Below are 20228 nucleotides of genomic sequence, written 5' to 3'. Positions count from 1 at the left end.
GATAGATAAGAGTTAATTGCTGACAATTAGATATTATTTATACCGATAAGAGCTTAGAGTGATTTCTATAAATTTCTTGCCTACTTCCCATCCTCTCGAAGTGGAAACCAGCAGATCTGTAGGCCTAATTGTCAGCAGTTTTACTCGAGATTGTGTAAAACGAGTTAGCCTACGTTAATTCACAGCAAAATCAAAGGAGGACCGAGTGGCCATGATTGAAACGATATTTTGGGACAAATGCCATGGACATAGATATATACGAAGGTCTGAAAATAAGCAATAGAAGATTGAGAATATGTACAAGTGTGACGATTTTGCAAACATAATTATGTGTGTTTATAGGGCCTACGGACTGTTTGAGGCATATTATTACATTGCATTCTGTCGAAACTAATACTTATCTTCCCTTGACTTTTTTTTTTATACCGGGGTAGGCTCTCTCTATATATGTAGCCTAACTGAACTAAGTATTTCCAACCCTCCATTGCACGAAACCTTATCTACATATTACTTACTTGAGTGTGTCTTACAAAACTAAGACACACGCACACACACACTGAATATCATTTAACCTCACTTTTCGACAGCCTCTGTTAACCTCCCAACTCAGGTTTTTAAACACACACACACAAAATACACTGGTATGACAAAGTAGAAAACACCAAACTGTGGGAGATGAGTGGACAGAAACTTATAGAAGTGCAGATCTTAGAGAGGAAGTGGAGATGGATTGGTCACACCCTTAGAAAAGATACCAGCAACAGAACTAGGCAGGCCTTAGAGTGGAACCCCCAGGGAACAAGACGCAGAGGAAGACCAAAAAGAACATGGCGACGCAGTGTACTTGAAGAAGCAGAGAAGACCGGGAAGAGCTGGGACACCATCAAAAAGCTAGCAAGAGACCGTGGAGAGTGGCGTGTTTTTGTCGAGGCCCTATGTTCCATGAGGAACTCAAAGGAGTGATGATGATGATGATGACACAAAAAGGGGAGGGGGCGACTATATTTTGTTTTATTCAAATGTCTAAAATTTGCAATAAAAACGCCGAAACAAAACGTTATATGTCAATGAACTAACGATGAGTGCAGCAAGAGTTGAATCTAAAATTTATAAGATTCGAAATCCTACTATCCCCCCCTCCCCAAACTGGATTATCTAGTTCTTTTGGTTCTGCGTTTGTATTTTATGTCTATGGGGAAATGTAATTGCCCAAAATGTTTGACATGTTTCGGATGTTCCTTCAGAGTTGAAGATAGTTTACTTCCTAGTCCAAACCTCCCGCAGGACGACGGGGGATGGGAGCGGGCAGGGTTTGAACCCTGGACCATCGATAAATCTGAACGACAGTTCAGCGCGCAAACCGCACGACCAGGCAGCCATGCTTGCTAAAAATGTGCACTAATTGATTTAAAATTAAATTAGGCCTATAATTTGAATGGATGCCTGGTCGTGCTATATGCATTCCGAACTGTCGAAACTTATAAAACAAAACATCTTAGATATTAAGAGCGAAAATGTAGGCCTATATTGATATGATTGTCAAGATAAAAATATTCAGTTGAGAATACATTTGTAAACTTGTATCGGAAGTTTTAAAACAAAAACATTAATTAACGAAAATATTTAGTTCAACTTACATAACGTTCTGCTAAGACTCAAGGGGAAAAAAAAAAACAGTGATTCATCTGGGCGCGTTCATTGTCTTTCTAGGCAGAATGAGCCAAATGCATCTTAGGGCTTATTGGCTATGTATTACCGGTATATGCACAAGAGTGGGAAAACTGATATAGACGTTGTTTTAAAAAAATTTACAAGGAGAGAAGCCAATGCACTGATTGTGTCAAGCTGAGACAATGGAAAAATGTGTGTAAGCTGATATGAGGCAGCCCTATCTATTTATATATTAAGGAGGTGAGGGGGGGATACGCGATGTAGTGGATATTGTGAATGAGAGATTGAATATCTTAGCTGACTTACATGCTTTGAAAAATTAGAGGGAGGGCGGGATATAGTCCTAGTATAGATCTTTTCGTAATCCATTTTACTTGAATCAAGATAGAATGGATGGCTGCCTGGTCGTGCGGTTTGCGCGCTGGACTGTCGTTCGGATTTATCGACGGTCGAGGGTTCAAACCCTGCCCGCTCCTATCCCCCGTCGTCCTGCGGGAGGTTTGGACTAGGAAGTAAACTATCTTCAACTCTGAAGGAACATCCGAAACATGTAAAACATTTTACAAACAAACAAAACATTTTACAAGAACACATTCGGGCCTGATTGTCATTGTTTTGAAATTTACCAAGATTCCAGAAAAACTGAGTAGCCCTTGTGACAAATATAAGAATGATAATGATGTATGCCTACATGATTAGTAGCCTAACTTAAACCTCCTCCACGTATAGACTTTTAAGATCCTTTTTGGTTTGTCACGAGTTTTTTGTTGACAGCACGTGACTATGTAGATATACCCGTACTAAGGTTTTCGAGGGAAAAAATAGAAACCACATAGTAAACGAAGATGAGCTGTATCGCAATTTAGGTTCTCAAAACTAAATTTTTAAAGAGTGAAATAGCCTAGACTTCAAGCTTCTTGCTGCATATTTCCTCGAATTAAAAATTATCTCAAAACACAACAAAACCAGTCCATTAGATCGTGATTCTAAGAATAATTATAAATATACAAGATTAACGTTCAAAGTCAGGACGAAAGCCTTATTACATCTAACCATCCCCTATGTCTACTAAAGTGATTGGACCAGAGCGCCATGAGCGTATGTCTACTAAAGTCATTGGACCAGAACGCCATGAGCGTGTGTCTAGCCTACTAAAGTGATTGGACCAGAGCGCCATGAGCATGTGTCTAGCCTACTAAAGTGATTGGACCAGAGCGCCATGAGCGTATGTCTACTAAAGTGATTGGATCAGAGCGCCATGAGCGTGTTTGACATGAATGACGCACACTAGCATACACAAATAATGTTAGAAGGCTTAGAATTTAAAATATTAAATTTTTGGTTGTTGCCCTTTTCATTTTCAACATTTTTAATAGGACATTTTGCCTTTGAACAAATATAACATTGGACTATTATAAGCGAAACTTTCTTTTTTTTTTTTTGTAGTTGTCAAATAACTTTTGATATTAATTAGTTGTGCTAAAATGAGCATATAGATCTATGATATCGTATAAAAAGAAATGAATAAAAACAACAAATTTTGTATATTTGGAAAGAGGAGGGACACGCAAGCAACTCTTCACAAGATCTACTAAAGAGAATTAATTACATAAATGCATTGAAATAAATCATTTTGTTAGAAGCTTAGTGGTGACACAGATGGGGTAGTACTGTGTGTGTGTTTAATAATAATAATCTTTATTATCCATAAGGAAATTTAATGTCTTACAATTTGAGCATTACACCAAACAAAACATACATTCACACCAGACTCACTCATAATTTACATGCGAAAAGTTTATATCAGATAGTTTCTATTTAATGATTAGGGGAACAAAAGAGTTACGAAAGAGTTTTTGTGTCTGTCTTTTCTTATTGGTGTCCTGAATCTCTTTTGTGATGGTAAAATCACCAAGTCCAGAGACGAGTTGCGACTGTCAGCCACGACGGTTCGGGAAGGATCAGTGCTGTGAATAGTACTCAGGCAATTCACGTCAAATGTAGAAGGCCTATAGGAACCCTATATAAGAGTGAAGGTGTCAGAGTCATGTCACTTCACGTTACCTCGCAATTTCACAAGTATAAGTCGAAGTCAGAGTCAAGAACCAGAGGCGGAGCGTTACAGAGTACCGGCGAAGTTTTTGTACAGTCAGTGTTACGTTGTTGCAAACTGTACAATATTGGTTGTGATTTATTAAGACATTAAACTGTTACGTTACCTTGGAGCCCAGAGTTGTCAAGTTCTTTGAATGGTTGTGTCGTGCAGTTTGAAGAGAGCCTGGGTAGTGAGAATCGTTACAATGTTTAAAAAACATATTGTAGCGTCTCTCCTACTATCCAGGCTCTCTTCAAACTGCACCACACGACACAACGAACTTAAAGAACCTCACAACTCAGGGCTCAAAAGTATCAGTCAGTTTAATTTCAAATACATCGTAATTGGCAACAACATTAACACTGTCTTTACAAAAGCCTAGTCTCTGCTCCGCACTGACTTCACACACCGTGCTGGTTCTCGCCTCGTCTTGGTCACATTGCGAGGTAATGTGAAGTGAAGTCTTGAGTCTTAACACACTGGCTCTTTTATAGGGTCTCTACTGGCCTTCTAGAAACGCATGGAACGTCGCTTGACCACTCCCTTGATTACATTCGCCGTGACTTACGTGCGTGATATTTACAGCACAGGTCCTTGCCGAACTGGCGTGTACTGTCACTGGTCACGGTTGACCGCTCGTCTAGCGCTGGACTGCGGCGATTTGCGTAGGCTAAAAACACACACAGCGAAGACCATCAATAAAATATGCAAAACTCTATAATTAACTTAAATAGATTTAGATCTGTGTCATTACTTATATAGGGCCTAATCACTAAACGCCGATCATTACTCATATAGGCTTTTCTACTTAGGCTATTCGCAACACAAAATTGTCTGTCTATTCTGTGACTGTTTATATAGTGCGCAAAGGTCCACTCGATAATAAAGTAGCCTATTGTTTTTCGCCATGACAGAAAAAAAAATAATTTGGAAGCGACAATCAAAGAACTACTCATCATTCTCTGCGACCAAGGGATCAGTTGAAGAAATTGACAAGATTCAATGACTATATGCTTCTACGTGAACTCTTTAATGTCAATGTATAAATGTGAGATGTGTCATACTCATTGAAGCGTATATATGCTTGCTGGGCCGCCTGTGTGCGAAATTAAAAAGACTGCCCCCCCCCCCTTAATTTTTTTCTAGAAAAGAAATTCATTAAGACTGAGCTGGACACAATACCAAAAGCTCCCTTTGATTTAAATCCATAATTTTGATAGACATTTCTTTTTTTCGCGCCGTTGTCGTAGGCCTATCCCTCATGCTCTCTTAGATGTTTTCCAAGTTAACTTTGCTTTTTTTTTTTCTTTTACGAAGTCACAAATTCCTTCTCCAGTTTTAGGCTTAGGCTATCAGTCAGTGATTGGGCGAAGCTTCGGAAAATGTTTATGTATTTCTAAATGAGGTGTAGGCCTATAAGCCATTTACGTTGAAACTTTGATCATTTTGATCACGATTGTATACTTAGGAGAGATTTACATTGTCTTCGCAATCATTTGATATACGCGGATTCAGAGGTGCCTACAAATTTACCCAACACACCACTAAGACAAAATGAAGCAGCTCAGCGCTGAATGTTTTTCTTGAGTTTAATACAAAATACAATGACTTGAAATAAAACACAGTAAGGCAGTGTTTCTCAAACATTTCCGGCTAAAGACCCCCTATCTACAAAATTTCCGTTCCAGCGGCGACAGATTTCCGCACAAGTCGGCAAGGGGAATGATTCCGAGAGTTTTCAGCTTTGGAAATAAGTTATTTCTCCTGGCGTCTACAACGTCTTTTTTCTTGTATTAAGAAGAGAACATATTTTTAAAAAGGTCAATATTGATATGTTTTCTTTCAGAACGCACTATTCATTCTAGTAAAAAAAAAAAGTAGGCTAACAGTGTAGAGAGGCAGCCCTGGTCAATTGTATTAGGCTATGTGAGGGACATTCTAGGTATGTCGAGAATCTGTAACGGTCGTGGTCTTTTTTAAGATCATCTTCGTGTTAAGTTAGAAGTCTCTGTCGCTGACCTTTTTTTCACACTTAAGTCGTAACTATTATGAAGTGCATTAGTTGGAAGACATTCTACCATTTTAAGAAAAAAAAATTCAGAAGAATCACAATAGTAAAGACGTTTTAAAATGTTTTCTTCAAAAGTTTTAAACCACATTAGCCTAGTTGCATACGCGTAAAAAATGGTCTACATTTGACAAGGTCCAAATTGAAGATGAAACGACGCCTCTAGCTTAATATAGTTTAATTTTTAAAATAAATTAATAACTATAGATCTACATGCATGACTACATTGAAAATAAAATATTTTTTCACCGCCTCCTCTCCTTGTTGTTGGTCAGTCGCTACAAACAGCTAGTAGACCTACAATACTGAACCGTTGTAGGCTTTTATATTTTTAATGAATAAACTTTAATTTTAAATAACTTAAACAAACTTCTCAGTTTTTGAAATTTTCAGATATTACAGATTTAACTTTTGATGAGATATAGATCTAATAGTAATGACCTAGCAGAGTTTAAGTCTCTAATTAACATGGACGGCTAGATTAACACATTGATACGCATAAGACGTTATTATCTTCTTTGATGGAACGTTTGTATGTAATTTATGGTTTTAGATATTATGCAGTTTAGAGCCAAAACAAAAATAAATTAATATAGGTTAGGGTATGGTATAGATTCACTACAGTTATATAGGTTTGTAATTGCTTCTTATTCTCCAAAAACTAGAGAGCATTTGGTACTTTCAAAACAGATAGATCTAGATTCTAGATCTAGCAGTAGATTGACAGCATATTTTTATACATCAAGATCATTTTAGATTTCTCTCTATATACCATCATGTCTTAGAAGTTATAGTGATAGTTAATTTAATTCTGTTCTGTTTGCATCTGATATTGTTCTAAATACTCCTTCCCTAGTCCCTAGTGACAAGATTGAACTAGATATCTAGCTAGAGCAGTGTTTCTCAAACTTTTTTGTCTGGCGGCACAGTAAAAAAACTTCAAAAATTTCGCGGCACAACACGAAGAGCAACAGTTGTTTTATAATAAAAAATAAAAAAAGATTTTACCTGTTTTTAAGTATTACATTTAATGTGAAGGGTGTACCTGTTTTTGAGAGCAAATGCGATCTAATCGAGGCTCCAGAGCCGACAAACAAGCTCGCATTTACGTCGTCTATTGTAAGAAGTCTCTCTCTTTTCATAGACTTGATTTCAATTAGTGCTGAAAATCCAAACTCACAAAACTCACAAAACCATGAAGATGCAAATGGTAGAATTACTTTGAATGCTTTTAAACTGATTGCAGGATATAACTTGTTGATTGAAATCCAAAACACATCCAGGCTTTTCTCGGCAAAACTTGACTTAAGAACTGCATCGTTTTTTAAATCATTGAACTGCTCTGCTTCTTCAGTTGTCAGATTTGTAGCTTCATTGTTTCCAAATGGATAGCTGACCCATTTATACTCATTACTTCCAACTGTTGGAAAGTAATGCTGCAATGCTGACTGCAAGTGTGTCAAAGTGTCCAGAATTTCGGGGGTGATTTCTTTATTTGAAGCACATTCATTGTAAGTAGGAAAGCAGTCGAAGACTCCTTTCGAGATCTTACTTTGCCACTAAGACAATTTTTCACTAAATGATCTCAGTTTTGAGGAGTGATTATGGTTTCCGATGGTCCTTGAAGACTTAAATTCAATGAATTTAATTTGTCAAATAAATCAAAGAGAAATGTCACCTTAACCCACCAGATCTCGTCCTGAATAAAAATCCAAAGTCTTTTTTGTTTTCAGCCTCCAAGAATGAAATCAGCTCAGCCTTGAGTTGGTCGACACGCTTTAACACTTTTTACCCTGGAGAGCCAAGGAACGTTGGTGTGATACAGGAGACATTTGTAGTCTGAATCCATTGCTTCACCAAGCTCTGAGAAAAGTCGGGATCCATCGGTCGAGATTTGATGAAGTTTACAACTTCAATCACTTGATCCAGAACAGACATCAAATCTTTCGGCAAAGATTTGAAGGCAAGAGCTTCTCTGTGGATCATGCAGTGAACAACTAATACATTTGGATTTTCTTGACGCACAAGAGTAATGAATCCCTATTTCCCTGCATGGAGGCAGCCATCGGTGCAAACGCTGACACACTTTTTCCACTGTAGTTTGAATTGTTTTCGTTCACTACTTTGAAAATATCTTCGCCTTTGCTAGTAGTTGGTAAATCTTTGCAAAATAAGAATTCGTTGACACATTTTTCATCCTCTTAGAACCGAATAAAAGCTAGCAGCTGGGCTTTGCCGCTAACGTCAGTGGATTCATCAACTTGAAGAGACCACAGCAGAGACACTTCATCGTCAGTCACGTCGAAGTGTTCGCAGATTTGATCTTGTAAATCTGACGATAAGTCTTCAATTCTGCGCGAGATAGTATCATTTGACAAAGGAACTTTTTTTTAACTTTTTCGGCGGCATCGGGTCCAAGGATAGTTTCAGCAACTATTGCTAAAGATGGTGCAATGACTGATTCAGCCTCTGTATGTGCTTTCTTGCGTTTTGCTAATAACTGAGCAACCTTATAACTTGCAATCAAACCCTTTTCTGGCAGCTTTAGGTATTTCGTAAGTTTCTTAGTTGTTTATTTTGTTGAGCCCTGATGTTTTCAAAGTATTCCTTCGGTTGCGCTTTTACCGATGTATGTTTTGTTTCCAAGTGTCTCTTCAATTTGCTTGGAACAAGCGCCTCAGAGCTGAATTGCAGATCAGACAGAATGGCAATTGAGAATCTTCAGGTCCAGAAGATATGAAACCATATCCGATGTAATCTTCTTTGTACCTTCGTTTGGTTCCTTGCTTTTCATTTAACGCTATCGCAGTTTCATTCTTTCTCCATGGATAACAATGAATAATGCTTATTGATAATTTGTTATTATTAGCATACACCTAAACAATTTACATGAAACTCATCGCTTATTATTATCGTTACCAATTCAAGAACTGCTGTGCGTCTGCTAAGGCGGCCTACATTTGAGTCGTTATAATAATATATATATATATAGTGGAAAATTCCATAACCTGAATAAATAACAGCCCTTTCCGTCACTATGGAGCGATCCACTACTATTACTGGTCGTTGCAAGTGTGGATGTCATCGCAACGTAAACTAAACATTTAATAATAGGCAGACCTGTGTAACGCTACACGCGTGGTTTTCTGAAAACTTCCGCGGCACACCTAAAAATCTACGGCGGCATACTAGTGTGCCGCGGCACACAGTTTGAGAAACACTGAGCTAGAGTCTGCTAGGGCTAGAGACATGTCATGAAGTATGTTATGATGAAGTAACTAGTAACGTCTGAATTTGAATGTATTTTTATAATTTTATTAAAACTATTTTGAATACATATACAAAAGTATATATCAAATTGTACAGTTTTAAAGGAGGAATTTTAATTTATAAGTGGCAAATCAAAATGAAATTAAAATTATAAAATAGCATTTTTGTAAATTATGAAAAAAAAAATACATTTTTTTCTAATTTTCTTAAAATAGTCTATAAAAAGACAAATGCTCCTGGTTGTCAAGTTTTCAACACAATAAGCTTCTAAATTGATCTAGATCTATCTAGTTATAAAACAATAGTGTAGATTAGAAAAAGAATCTTTAAATTTAAGATTTAGATCTATTTAATTATATTTATTTGAAAGAATATTTTAGATACCTAGAAAATGCCTAGATTTACAGATTTTAGCTTCGACATCGACTGACCAATAGAACTCCCAAGAATACAGATCTTTATTATATTTTATGTTAATAAGCAATGATATAGGTAAAAAGAAGTGATTCATTCAATTTTACATGTTTTAGTGTACACTAATTTTATTTTTCTTATGTAAAAAACAGATATTATTGATAGCTATTCAGGCATTTCCAAACTACTACATTTCCACTGCTAACATTTAAGAACATTGTGTGGAAGGGAAAGAATACAACAAATTGAACAATTTAAAAATTAAACAAAAGAATGATAAGAAATCAGCATTTCTCAAACTGTGGGGTTTTGAATTTTATATATATAGAATGTAATATTAATAAACATCTAACTGTATGTACTTACCAGGTACCTATAGGACTGTGGCTGCTTATTGTACAGTACAAATTAGCCAAATAAGCCACTGATTATAGAGGGTTGAATACTAGGCCAAGAGTGCTAGCCTACAAAATTCATCCAGTTTTGAAGTAAAATGGATCTAGAAGTTTCCAGAAAACTTATTCCACACCACTTACTTATGTTTGAAGGAAATGCAGCATTGAAATCCTATTACAGGTAATATGATACAATATTGCTACTTATGATGGGTAATTGAAATCTCATAATGGGTAATAGTAACATGATTGTCATTCTATATATATATAGTTATATAGCATCAAAATATTATGACAGGTAACAGAGTTGTCATTTATTCTTAATGTGACTTTCAGACTTGGAGGCTATGGCAAATTGGAGAAATTAGCTGTAGATAGTAAAGACTTAAAGACTGGTGTTCAAATACAACTTGCAAATTATGTCTAATATTAAATTAATTTTACAATTATAATTAATAATATTTCTATTAACATTCCATTCATTATGAATAACACCAATCTAGAAAGCTTTTGTAAGTCTTATTATTCAGTTAAAGCTCTTCTATAAATAACATTTAGCCTATTAAATATCTTTTTTTTTTTACAGAAAAGTTGTAGAGAGTTATGATAATAAATGTAAGTATCAATTTAATCATTAAAGTATTTATAAAAATGCTAATAAAATATTAGACACAGAAGTAAAAATACCTATATGTTAATTCCTATGCATTAAAAGAATAGCCATTTATGAGATGGAGTTTTGTTTTTATTTTTATCTTCCTATTCCAGGACATCATTATATGGGTGATCTTATTTGTAGCACTGTGGGCTGAATACTTGTCCGAATTGGTTATTTCATGTATAGACATTAACTGTTTTGAACTGGTAACATTTCCAAGAGAGAGATTGAAAATGGTGCATTTCCTTTTTTTTTTCTCTCATGAAAACAATATATTCTAAAGAGAATAGGAGGCTAGCTTTCAAAACAGTTCTACACATGAGAGTTCTTGTAGATCAAAATGATACAATGGCATAATGAGAGAGGAATTTCAAAACTTAGGACCTAACAAAAAAAAAAAAAAAAAATTTGACTAAGAATGGTCGAGACTGTGTTATCATGTTTGAATCCATGCACTGTATCGCTGATGTCAATTGTGAGAGTCATGATTTAAATACTGTTTACTAATCCCCTTCAAATTTAAGAAAGTACTAATCATCATCATTATTAAACTCCATTTGAGTGAGGGTTTGAGAGGCTTAAATCCTCTCTTGTAAAAGCCCTGGACAGAAACCCTGCTGTCTTGCATAGTACATACATGTCACCATAAAGGTCGAGAATTTTCGGTTTCCCAGACCTGTCGAGACGGAGATCAGCAAGTCTGGGGCAGTCAAACAGAATTTGAGGCACGGTTTCCTCTTTTTCCCCGCAGTGGGGCACCATGAATTGAAATTTGGCCATAGCTGTGAGAAATATGAGCCAACAGGACAGTGGCCTGTCCTGCACTGTGCTATAATAGCTTGCTCAGGCCTGGACAGCCTCCAACACGGGGAAGTGCTGTCAAGGTGCCTCATTTGCTCCCAGACTCCACTGGCTTTTTGGGACTTGTCCCAGCACTCAAACCACTTTTCCATTTCTAAAAACAACTGATTACAAAATATCTACTTTTCTTCTCTAACTCAATGTAAACACATTGGTGGTAATTACTTTTATTTTAAGCTTAAAACAATATAAAAAGCTTCACTTGAAACCTCTGACAAATGTCAGTCCAATCCATACATGACTTTATTGTTCCAATTGTAAGACAGTATGTTAAAAAAAAATTGTTTTACAGTGCAATCTCAGCTCTTCAACTGCCAGATTTGTTACTCAGATTTAATCCTTCATCACACAAGACTACAGTCAGGACACAGACCAACTAAAAAAATGAATAAGTTGCTAATTCAGATGGAAACTAAATATTTAAAGAAAAAACAGATTACATTGGTGACGCGATACCTGAACAGTCCAAATTATTTGGTAGGAACTAGCAAAATATAAATTTAATTATTTCTTTAGTACCTGTAAAAATCTTCTTATCTTCTTATATAATACAGACGTTACTTCAAAAAAGAAGATGATTACGTCCTACGCGTCATGCATTTAGTCATGCATATTAACCAATGACTTAAATTCTGCCAAGTCACTGGTTTTCCTGGCTAGCTCAGGCAACCCATTCCATGCTCTAATAGCACTAGGGAAGAAGGAGTATTTGTACAAATTTGTCCTAGCATATGGGACGAGGAATGTGCCTTTATCTTTGTGTCTTTCAGAGTATTTTATTAAATTTTGTTTTTGTATTTGAAGATTATGGTTCAGTGTTTTATGTATGATTGCTACTTTACTTTTGAGCCTTCTGTCCTGAAGGCTTTCTAAATTTAGTGATTTTACTAAAGGTGTTACTCTAGTCAAATGTGAATATTCGTTTGTTATGAATCTCACTGCTCTATTTTGTGTCTGTTCCAGTTTCTTAATGTTTTCTTGAGTTGAGGGGTCCCAAACGGAGGATGCATATTCTATTATTGGCCTAACCAAGGTTAAGTAACATTTTAGTTTTATGTTCTTATTTGATTTATAGAAATTTCTTTTAATAAATCCTAATGCTTTGTTTGATTTTTTTGTAGTTTCATCAATATGTGGATTCCATGATAGTTTTTCATTTATTATAACACCTAGGTATTTTGCGTTTTTAGTCTGTGATACTGGTTTGCCATGAATAAGATAAGTGGAATTAATTTGTTTTAGTTTTTTTGTTACTCTTAACAACTGACATTTTTCTGGGTGGAAAGACATGCTCCAATTTGATTCCCATTTCTGTAATTCATCTAATTCTCTTTGTAAAATATCTGTGTCTTGTGTTGTTTTTATTGTTCTATATATTATGCAATCGTCTGCAAATAATCTGACTTTTGTTCCTGAACTAATGCAATTTGGTAAATCATTTATGTAAATTAAAAATAGTAGTGGACCCAAGACTGTACCTTGAGGTACACCTGAGTTTACTGTTATCGGTGTTGATTTAGAGCCATTTATTATTACAGTTTGTTCTCTCCCTATCAGAAAGTCTTTAATCCACTGATGCAGTGGACCATTAATGCCGAAATATTTTAATTTTTTAAGCAAACTATGGTGGTGAACTTTGTCAAAAGCCTTAGAAAAATCTAGTAAGATAGCATCTATTTGTTCACTATTATCTAAACCTTTTGAAAAATCATCAATTAGTCCTATTAGTTGTGTTTCACATGATCTATATTTCCTAAAGCCATGTTGGTATGGTGTGAGGACATTATGTTTGTCTAAGTGGTTTATGATGTTGCTACATATTATGTGTTCTAGGATTTTACATGTGATGCTGGTAAGTGATACTGGTCTGTAGTTCCCTGGGTCAGATTTTTCTCCTTTTTTAAATAGGGGGGTGACATTAGCTTCTTTCCAGTCCTTTGGTACTCTGCCCTGGTTAAGTGAAGCCTGAAAGAGTATTTTGAACACTGGGGCTAGCTCATTACTTAGTTCTTTGAGTAATCTAGCTGGAATACCATCAGGTCCAGAAGCTTTATTTGGTTTGGTGTTGGCTAATAGTTTTTGAATTCCATTTTCTTGTACTACTATATCTTCTATGTTGTCTACTTGGTTCAAATTCAGTAATATGTCTTTGTCTCCTGGGGCTGAGAATGCTGATGCAAAGTATTTGTTTAGAATGTTTGCTTTAGTTTCATTATCATTATGTATTATGTTATGTTCATCTTTTAATGGCGCTACGCCTGTTGTTTCCATTTTCTTAGACTTAATGTATGACCATAGGTTTTTGTTGTTATCTTTAGATATTACATTGTTTATGTATTCACTCTGCAGCTGTCTGCTTACTTTTTGGGTTAAGTGTTTAATTTTTATATACTTTTTGTAAACTCTTTCAGCATTAGTTTCTTTAAATTTTCTATAGAGGTTTTCCTTCTGTTTACAAAGCTTCTTTAGTCTATTATTAAACCAGCATTTATTTATTTTGTTTGATGTGTATTTAGTTGGTATATGATTTTCTATTATGCTTTTAAGATGGTTTTTAATGAAATTCCAGAGGTCATCGACTGGTTGGTTAATGTCTTTTTCTAATAAGAATGTTTGTTGAAAGTTTAGTGCAGCTTGGTGTAGTTGTGTTAGGTTACATTTATTCCAGAGTAAGATTTTTCTTTTGGGTTTTGTATTGGCTACTGCTTTTATCTGACTGTGTATTTTTATGATCTCATGGTCTGATAGACCAGGGATAATTTCATAATCAACTACTAATCCAGGTCTGTTGGTTAAGAAGAGATCTAATGTGTTGTTTAATCTAGTTGGCTTTTTAATGATTTGATCTAAACTTAGGTTGTGTAAAGTTTCTATGAAAAGCTCATTTATGTCCTTAAGGTTTTGGTGTTTATCTATGGTTAGTGTTTTCCAATTTATATCAGGTAGGTTGAAATCACCCATAATCCAAAAAACTGCATTTTTATTTGTCTCTTTAAGTGTAGTAATCTGATTACATAGTTCCTGCATGTATTCTAAACTAGAATTTGGTGGTCTGTAAATGCTGCCTATTATTAGGGATGTTGAGGTGGTATTAATTTTACAAAATGTTGATTCTACATTTTTTGAGTTAGGTAAGGTAATTTCTTCTGCTATAAGAGTGTTTTTTATTGCTAAAAGAACTCCTCCATGATTATCAGCCCTATCTTTTCTAAAAATTTCATAATTACTATTGAAAATTTCTGCATTATAAATTTCAGGATGCAGCCAAGTTTCTGTTCCTGCAATTATGTCTGGTTTCTCACATTCTAATAAAATTTCTAAGTCTGCTGTTTTGTTCCTAATGCTTTGAAAATTTATAACTAAGGTTTTAAGGTATTTTGGTATTACTTCTTTAGTAGGTTTGTTTAGTGAGGCTGTTGTATTAATTTTAGTAGATTTAGGTTTAACAGGAGTGGATCTGGCTAGTGGTTGGTGAGTTTGGTTCGGGATGGTGTTTAGGATGTTGTATGGGTTAGAAGTGTCCGCATCAAAGGAATCAAACAGTCCTGATGTAAACTGAGGTAACCCACACGGTACACAGTGCCATGATGCGTCTTTGTTGCCTAAGGCATAATACACAGGTGTATTCATATGGAGACATGATGCATGGTACCATTCATCGCAGGTGTCACATTGAATGGCTTTCTGTTTCAGGGTGCATATTTTTTTGCAGATGTTGCATCTATCTTTAGATCTAGGCCCTGGATTTGACTCTACATCTCCTGCCATTAATATTAACAGTGATAGGTATTTATTTCTGCTGTGTCTGATTGAGAACTTCCATTTGTGATGGGTAATCTTCTTTAATGTTATAGATGTGTATGTTAGGTTATTTTTGAAGTTGCATTGTTCTAAAGTGTGATGATTGATTATGACTGTTGTTTCCTTTTTAAGTTTAGTGTTGACAAAGGTAGATCTAGTTCTGTGTTCAGCTAGTGTGCATTTGGTGATTATTAGGATAAATAGCCAGAGCAATTTCATGATGACTGTTCTTGATTTTAGTTTTTAAAGGAGTCTAGTCTAAATCTAGTTTAAGGTTTACAATGCCTAAGTTAAGTCTAAATCTAAAGTGAAAGCTAGTTTACAATGACAATTAAATCAAATCAAATGGTTTATTAAATTCAAAATGTGGACCTAGACTACAATAACAAACTAATAATACTAACATTTTAGTCCTTTAAGACTTTACTGGTTGATGGTAGATTTGATGTTTTCAACATTTTGTTATGTCTAAGACTTAAAAACTGTTCTGTTTATGCGTATACAATCTCATAAATTGAATGTTTCCTATGTTCCACTAGACTGTCAGATGCCATGCTTGTGGTAGTATCAACAAATTCCCATTGACTACAACTGAAGCTAAGATGAAATTTAAAAAAGAACTTCTGAAATGTAAGACTCTTCTTATTTATAGCCTATCTTTCTTGATAAAAGCTGTCCTTTGTTGTTTGGTTATTTCTGCTAAACCCTTCTTGTCTAATCTATTAAACAAATTCAATTTACAAAAACATTTTTTAATTTGTTTTCATTTTTTTTTATCAACTTTTAAAATAAATCATGCATGACTGTTAGCAGATTCTTGGTCCTTACTCTAACACTCCACACTTTGTAATAAATAGAGCACATGAAAGAAATCTCCACTATTTGAAAACTTGAATAAATCCAAAAAAAATAATAATTAGTTTGAATCACCAAATTGAAATCACAAAATAGTATTTTTTAATTCAAACTAGTATTATGAGTTAATTGAACCCTTTGGGTCAATAAATAAAATCAACCTTGACATCATGCTTGGGTCCTCTTATACAGTACCGGAATTTCCATAGACTCTTCTGTCGTAGATACTTTAAGATACAGATATGAAGTAATTAGTAATTTTTTCCCATCTTAGCACTATGAGAATGTACTAGGTGCAATTTTTTTGTTGTAAACAAGGCTCAAGGTTTATGTCACTGCCCGGTGAATGTGAAAGCAAGTAAATGCTGTCAATAGTTTTATATTACTCTAGCCTCATTCTGAAATCGAGTTCCAAGCTGTTGTTTATATATACCATGGCCAGCGACATTTTTTGTTTTTATATGTTTGGATGTTCTTTGGATATGAAGAGTTCTAGATCAAACTTCCCGCAGAATGGAGGAAATGAGGGTGAACAGGGTTCAAACTCGGGACTATCATAACAGTCCAGAATACATACTACATGTCATGGCAACCAGCCAGGTTTTATTCTAAAGGAAGTATCCTTTAGATAAACATGTTATGTTTTCATATTAAAGACTAATGTCTTGCAAAATGCCCTGCAACTGCAAAGTCTATTTTTTAAATGTTTTCCTTTACAAGTTAGGCAAATGCAGATTTGTTTCTTTTTTGATATTCACAATTGTAACTTTTGATTTTATCTCCCAAACAGCCATGTTGGTGACAAAATGTTTAGGTGTACCCGAAGTTAAAAAAAAAAGAAAGAAAGGAAAGAAGAAAGAGAAAAAAATTGACCTCAACTGGTAAGTTGTTTACCCTGAGATGGTATGTTCTCATCTTAATTTGGAAGTTTATTAAACTTATTAAGCTGACCCATAAATTGGTAGCGAAAAACAATATTATATGCTACTGTCTTGACTGATCAGTCATGTTGAGAATTTATGTAAACTGACAAATCTTGTTGACCAAAATGACTTGAATTATTATATGCACAAGTTGATCTGCTGTTATTATGTTGACTGACTGGCAATCTACCTGCTTATTGTGATCTCTCTATCATTCTCTCTCTCTTCCATGCCATGTTTATATTGGGCTCTTTTATTTCATTCTCTCTTTCATCGACGCCTGTGCTTGCCTACAATTTTACACTTTCTTCTGTACCTTTCATACTCCACTACTCCAGTGTTCTTCTTCTTCCTCGTTCTCATTTTTATGCTGGACTGTTCAGATGACTAGACCAATATTTGAGATCAACTGCGCAGTGGTTTCCAACTCAGGGAGCTCTCCATATAGTTTTCTTTCTGTTGGGGTATTTTGGGGCCAGTGTCTTGTACGGGCCTCTAGGTAAAGAGAGCAGTTTTGTAGGACATGGTCAGCATTCTCTGGTGACACTCCACATGGGCAGATTTCACTGGTTCCAATTTTGAGCTTCCGGTACATATGTTGTCTCATTCTGTTGTGTCAGGTCCTGAGTCAAAAGATTAGATGTTGATCTTGTCAGGATAGCTTATAACTCCAGTGTTCAAAAATCTGTTATTCAGTTTGTGTGGGCAATTAACATAATGTGATTTTTAAAGTGTTTTTTTTTTTTTTTTTTTTTGCATTTGGAGTCAGCTGTACTAAATGTTGATGGCTTTTGTAAATAGTAATAATAAAAAAAAATGTACATAAAAGTATATGTGAAAATATTAATACAAATACATATAAAGAACCTTGATGGTTCAAACATTGGACTTAAGTTTTATCAAAGAAGTAGATAGAAATATAGGAATGGCATTGCTCTTTCTTGTTGAATAATAAGTGAAATGAATGAATGACTAGAAAGTTCAAAGAGAGATATAAAATATTCTTGCCTCTCAGAGGAAGTGATTCTGTATTCAGAAGATTGACTCTAGACGCACACAAAATGAGCGTAACAACTGACAGACATTTATGAGATAAGAGATTAAGTGGCAGACAGATGATGATGATGATTTTGATTTTAGGCGCATCAGCACAATTTAGGCCATGTCGTGCCTGAGTGGTAGACAGGCAAAGTAGGTAGAGATGGGAAATAGTGACTGTGGTCAAACATATTTGATTAAATAATATAGAATAATACAGAATACTCTTTTTGCTGTCAAAAGATAAAGAGTCTGTCTTATATATTGGTCACATCTTTCACATCTAGGGTTTTGTCCTGTTTTGTCTTTTGTGTCTTTGAGTTTTCACTAATGTTGCATTGAAATGAAGGTGACTTTTGACAGGAAGAGTTGTGGGCAGGATAAGTATATATATATATTAGAGTAGGTTTTTATCAAGGGAGGTAGGAAACGGGAGTATAGGAGGATGTTAGAAGGGGTAAATAAAATTAAGTTGAGAATGATAGAAGGGATAATAGTTGTTATGAACATTGAAGGATTCATATTGTTACGTTTCTCTCTCTCCTAATCAGGCTTTCTGTAAACACTGCTAAACACAACACATTACATCAACACATCAAGAACCTGACAACAAGAGCTCTAAATAATCTGGCACTTTAATAATGAGTGAATAAGTAGGTAACAGCCAATACTAGACAATTGGCATCAAACACATCAACAACTAAAATGTCACTCTGTACATCACTGTACAAAACTCTACTGTCTCTCTTTCTGGACTTGTACATCAACACCTGAGGACTCAACCAGGACCGACTTCATGGCCGACTAACAGTCCCGGTCTCGACGCTCTCCGGTCTTGAACTGCCGCTTTCCTACACACTGTGTACACTCAGGCTTTCGATCACATGACCATAACATTGGTCATATTTGCGTGTAATCGTAGTACTGTCCCTTGTCCATGGCCCCGCTGACCTGAGTGATTCACGTGTGTGTCAGCTGAGCCTATAGTTAACCCTTTTGCGCCGCCAATAGGGTCATAACAATATGTAATATTATATTCAAGCTAAAAACACTTGTGACACTACCCAAATAAAACAGTTTGTTTTAGTGCATCTGTTCATTATTTAGTTTTAAATACAGGTAAAAAACAGTATTAATATTGGCAGAATAGGTTTATTTTGATAGTTAATAGATGCTGTCTAATTTTTGTTACTTTTATGGTAAACTTCAAAAACAAAATGAAATGTAAAATAGGCTTCAGTATTATTATAATGTTCTTAGCATGAGATACCCTTAATAACATCAAACTATGATTTTTTTTTAATCAGTAATTTTATTTTAGTATCCTGTACGAATCAAGTAAATAAAAAAAAATCCATAAACTTTGCTCCATTAGGGTTTAACCCCTTTTTAAATCTGGTACATTTTTATCTCGCATTTTAGTGGCCTTCACCTTCCCAGTGACCCAGCTGTACAGAATGCCCCAAGGACAAATACACAGAATGTACAGCCCAAGAAACCTGCAGAGAATACTCTATCCAAAGTTCCTGTCCACAAGCCCACCAATAGTGGTAATACCTCAGTTGGATCTAACAGAAGCAATACAAGGCCTGATTCTTCAAGAGATAAATTAGTAAAACAACAAAAGCATAAGAAACTATTACATTATCTTTCCCAGGCAAAAACTGAAAAACACAATGTTTCATTGTCTGACTTTTTATCATCCTTGTAACATTTAATATCATTTCTAATTTTCAAGTTAAATAAAGAGAATAAACTCTAGTTTTGTGTTGTTATGCTTTTATGTGAGTTTTCTGTGTTGTTATGCTTTTATGTGAGTTGGTGCACTTTTACTATAGTACCAAATTAACATATTTTTACATGCAGACTGTAAAAGTCTGATTTAAATATATTCTAAGTATTGGGAGATAATCTGATCCAGGGAAGTACAAACCAGTCTCACTCACCAACATCACATGTAAAATACCTAGCAACATCTTAAATAACTTCCATAATAGGATATGTCCTTTATCCATACCAACTTGGCTTGAAATTTAGTTTGTGTGATCTATGAAGTCTAAATGATGCTTTTTCTAATGACTTAATTTTATATAAATAAAATAAATACCTTAGACCTAATGAATTCTGGCATACTGCTATTCAGTATGATATCTTTTTTCCCACTTTAATATGTTGTGGT

The 20228-nt window shown here is 35.0% G+C and overlaps 1 protein-coding gene across 5 annotated transcripts; it reads left to right on the top strand.

Annotated features, from left to right (window-relative positions):
* Positions 1 to 6520: 6520 nt before the first annotated feature.
* Positions 6521 to 19810, top strand: LOC106076156 (uncharacterized). 5 transcript variants are annotated; one of them, XM_056036300.1, is made up of 7 exons: positions 6521 to 6612; positions 9888 to 10094; positions 10500 to 10528; positions 11725 to 11909; positions 15773 to 15863; positions 16879 to 16969; positions 19472 to 19810. In XM_056036300.1, the coding sequence occupies exons 2-7, from the start codon at positions 10012 to 10014 to the stop codon at positions 19758 to 19760; spliced, it is 768 nt and encodes a 255-aa protein (XP_055892275.1). In that variant the 5' UTR covers positions 6521 to 6612; positions 9888 to 10011; the 3' UTR covers positions 19761 to 19810. The 5 variants fall into 5 exon arrangements, with proteins under 5 accessions (XP_055892275.1, XP_055892273.1, XP_055892274.1 ...); XM_056036298.1 differs by having other exon boundaries at positions 6521 to 6621; XM_056036299.1 differs by lacking the exon at positions 6521 to 6612 and adding an exon at positions 9475 to 9596 and having other exon boundaries at positions 9898 to 10094.
* The last annotated feature ends 418 nt before the right edge of the window (positions 19811 to 20228 follow it).

This window comes from Biomphalaria glabrata, chromosome 7, assembly GCF_947242115.1.
Source record: "Biomphalaria glabrata chromosome 7, xgBioGlab47.1, whole genome shotgun sequence".
Taxonomy (NCBI): Eukaryota; Metazoa; Mollusca; class Gastropoda; family Planorbidae; genus Biomphalaria; species Biomphalaria glabrata.
Note: the sequence above shows the minus strand (reverse complement) of the source record. Positions and strands in the feature narration are given on the sequence as shown.

Excerpts from the sequence above, each read along its gene's own strand:
- LOC106076156 (XM_056036300.1), top strand. The coding sequence starts at position 10,012 with ATGGATCTAGAAGTTTCCAGAAAACTTATTCCACACCACTTACTTATG. Across the intron at positions 10,529-11,724 it reads AGAGAGTTATGATAATAAAT|TGCAATCTCAGCTCTTCAAC; the intron begins GTAAGTATCAAT and ends ATTGTTTTACAG. Across the intron at positions 11,910-15,772 it reads TGAACAGTCCAAATTATTTG|ACTGTCAGATGCCATGCTTG; the intron begins GTAGGAACTAGC and ends ATGTTCCACTAG.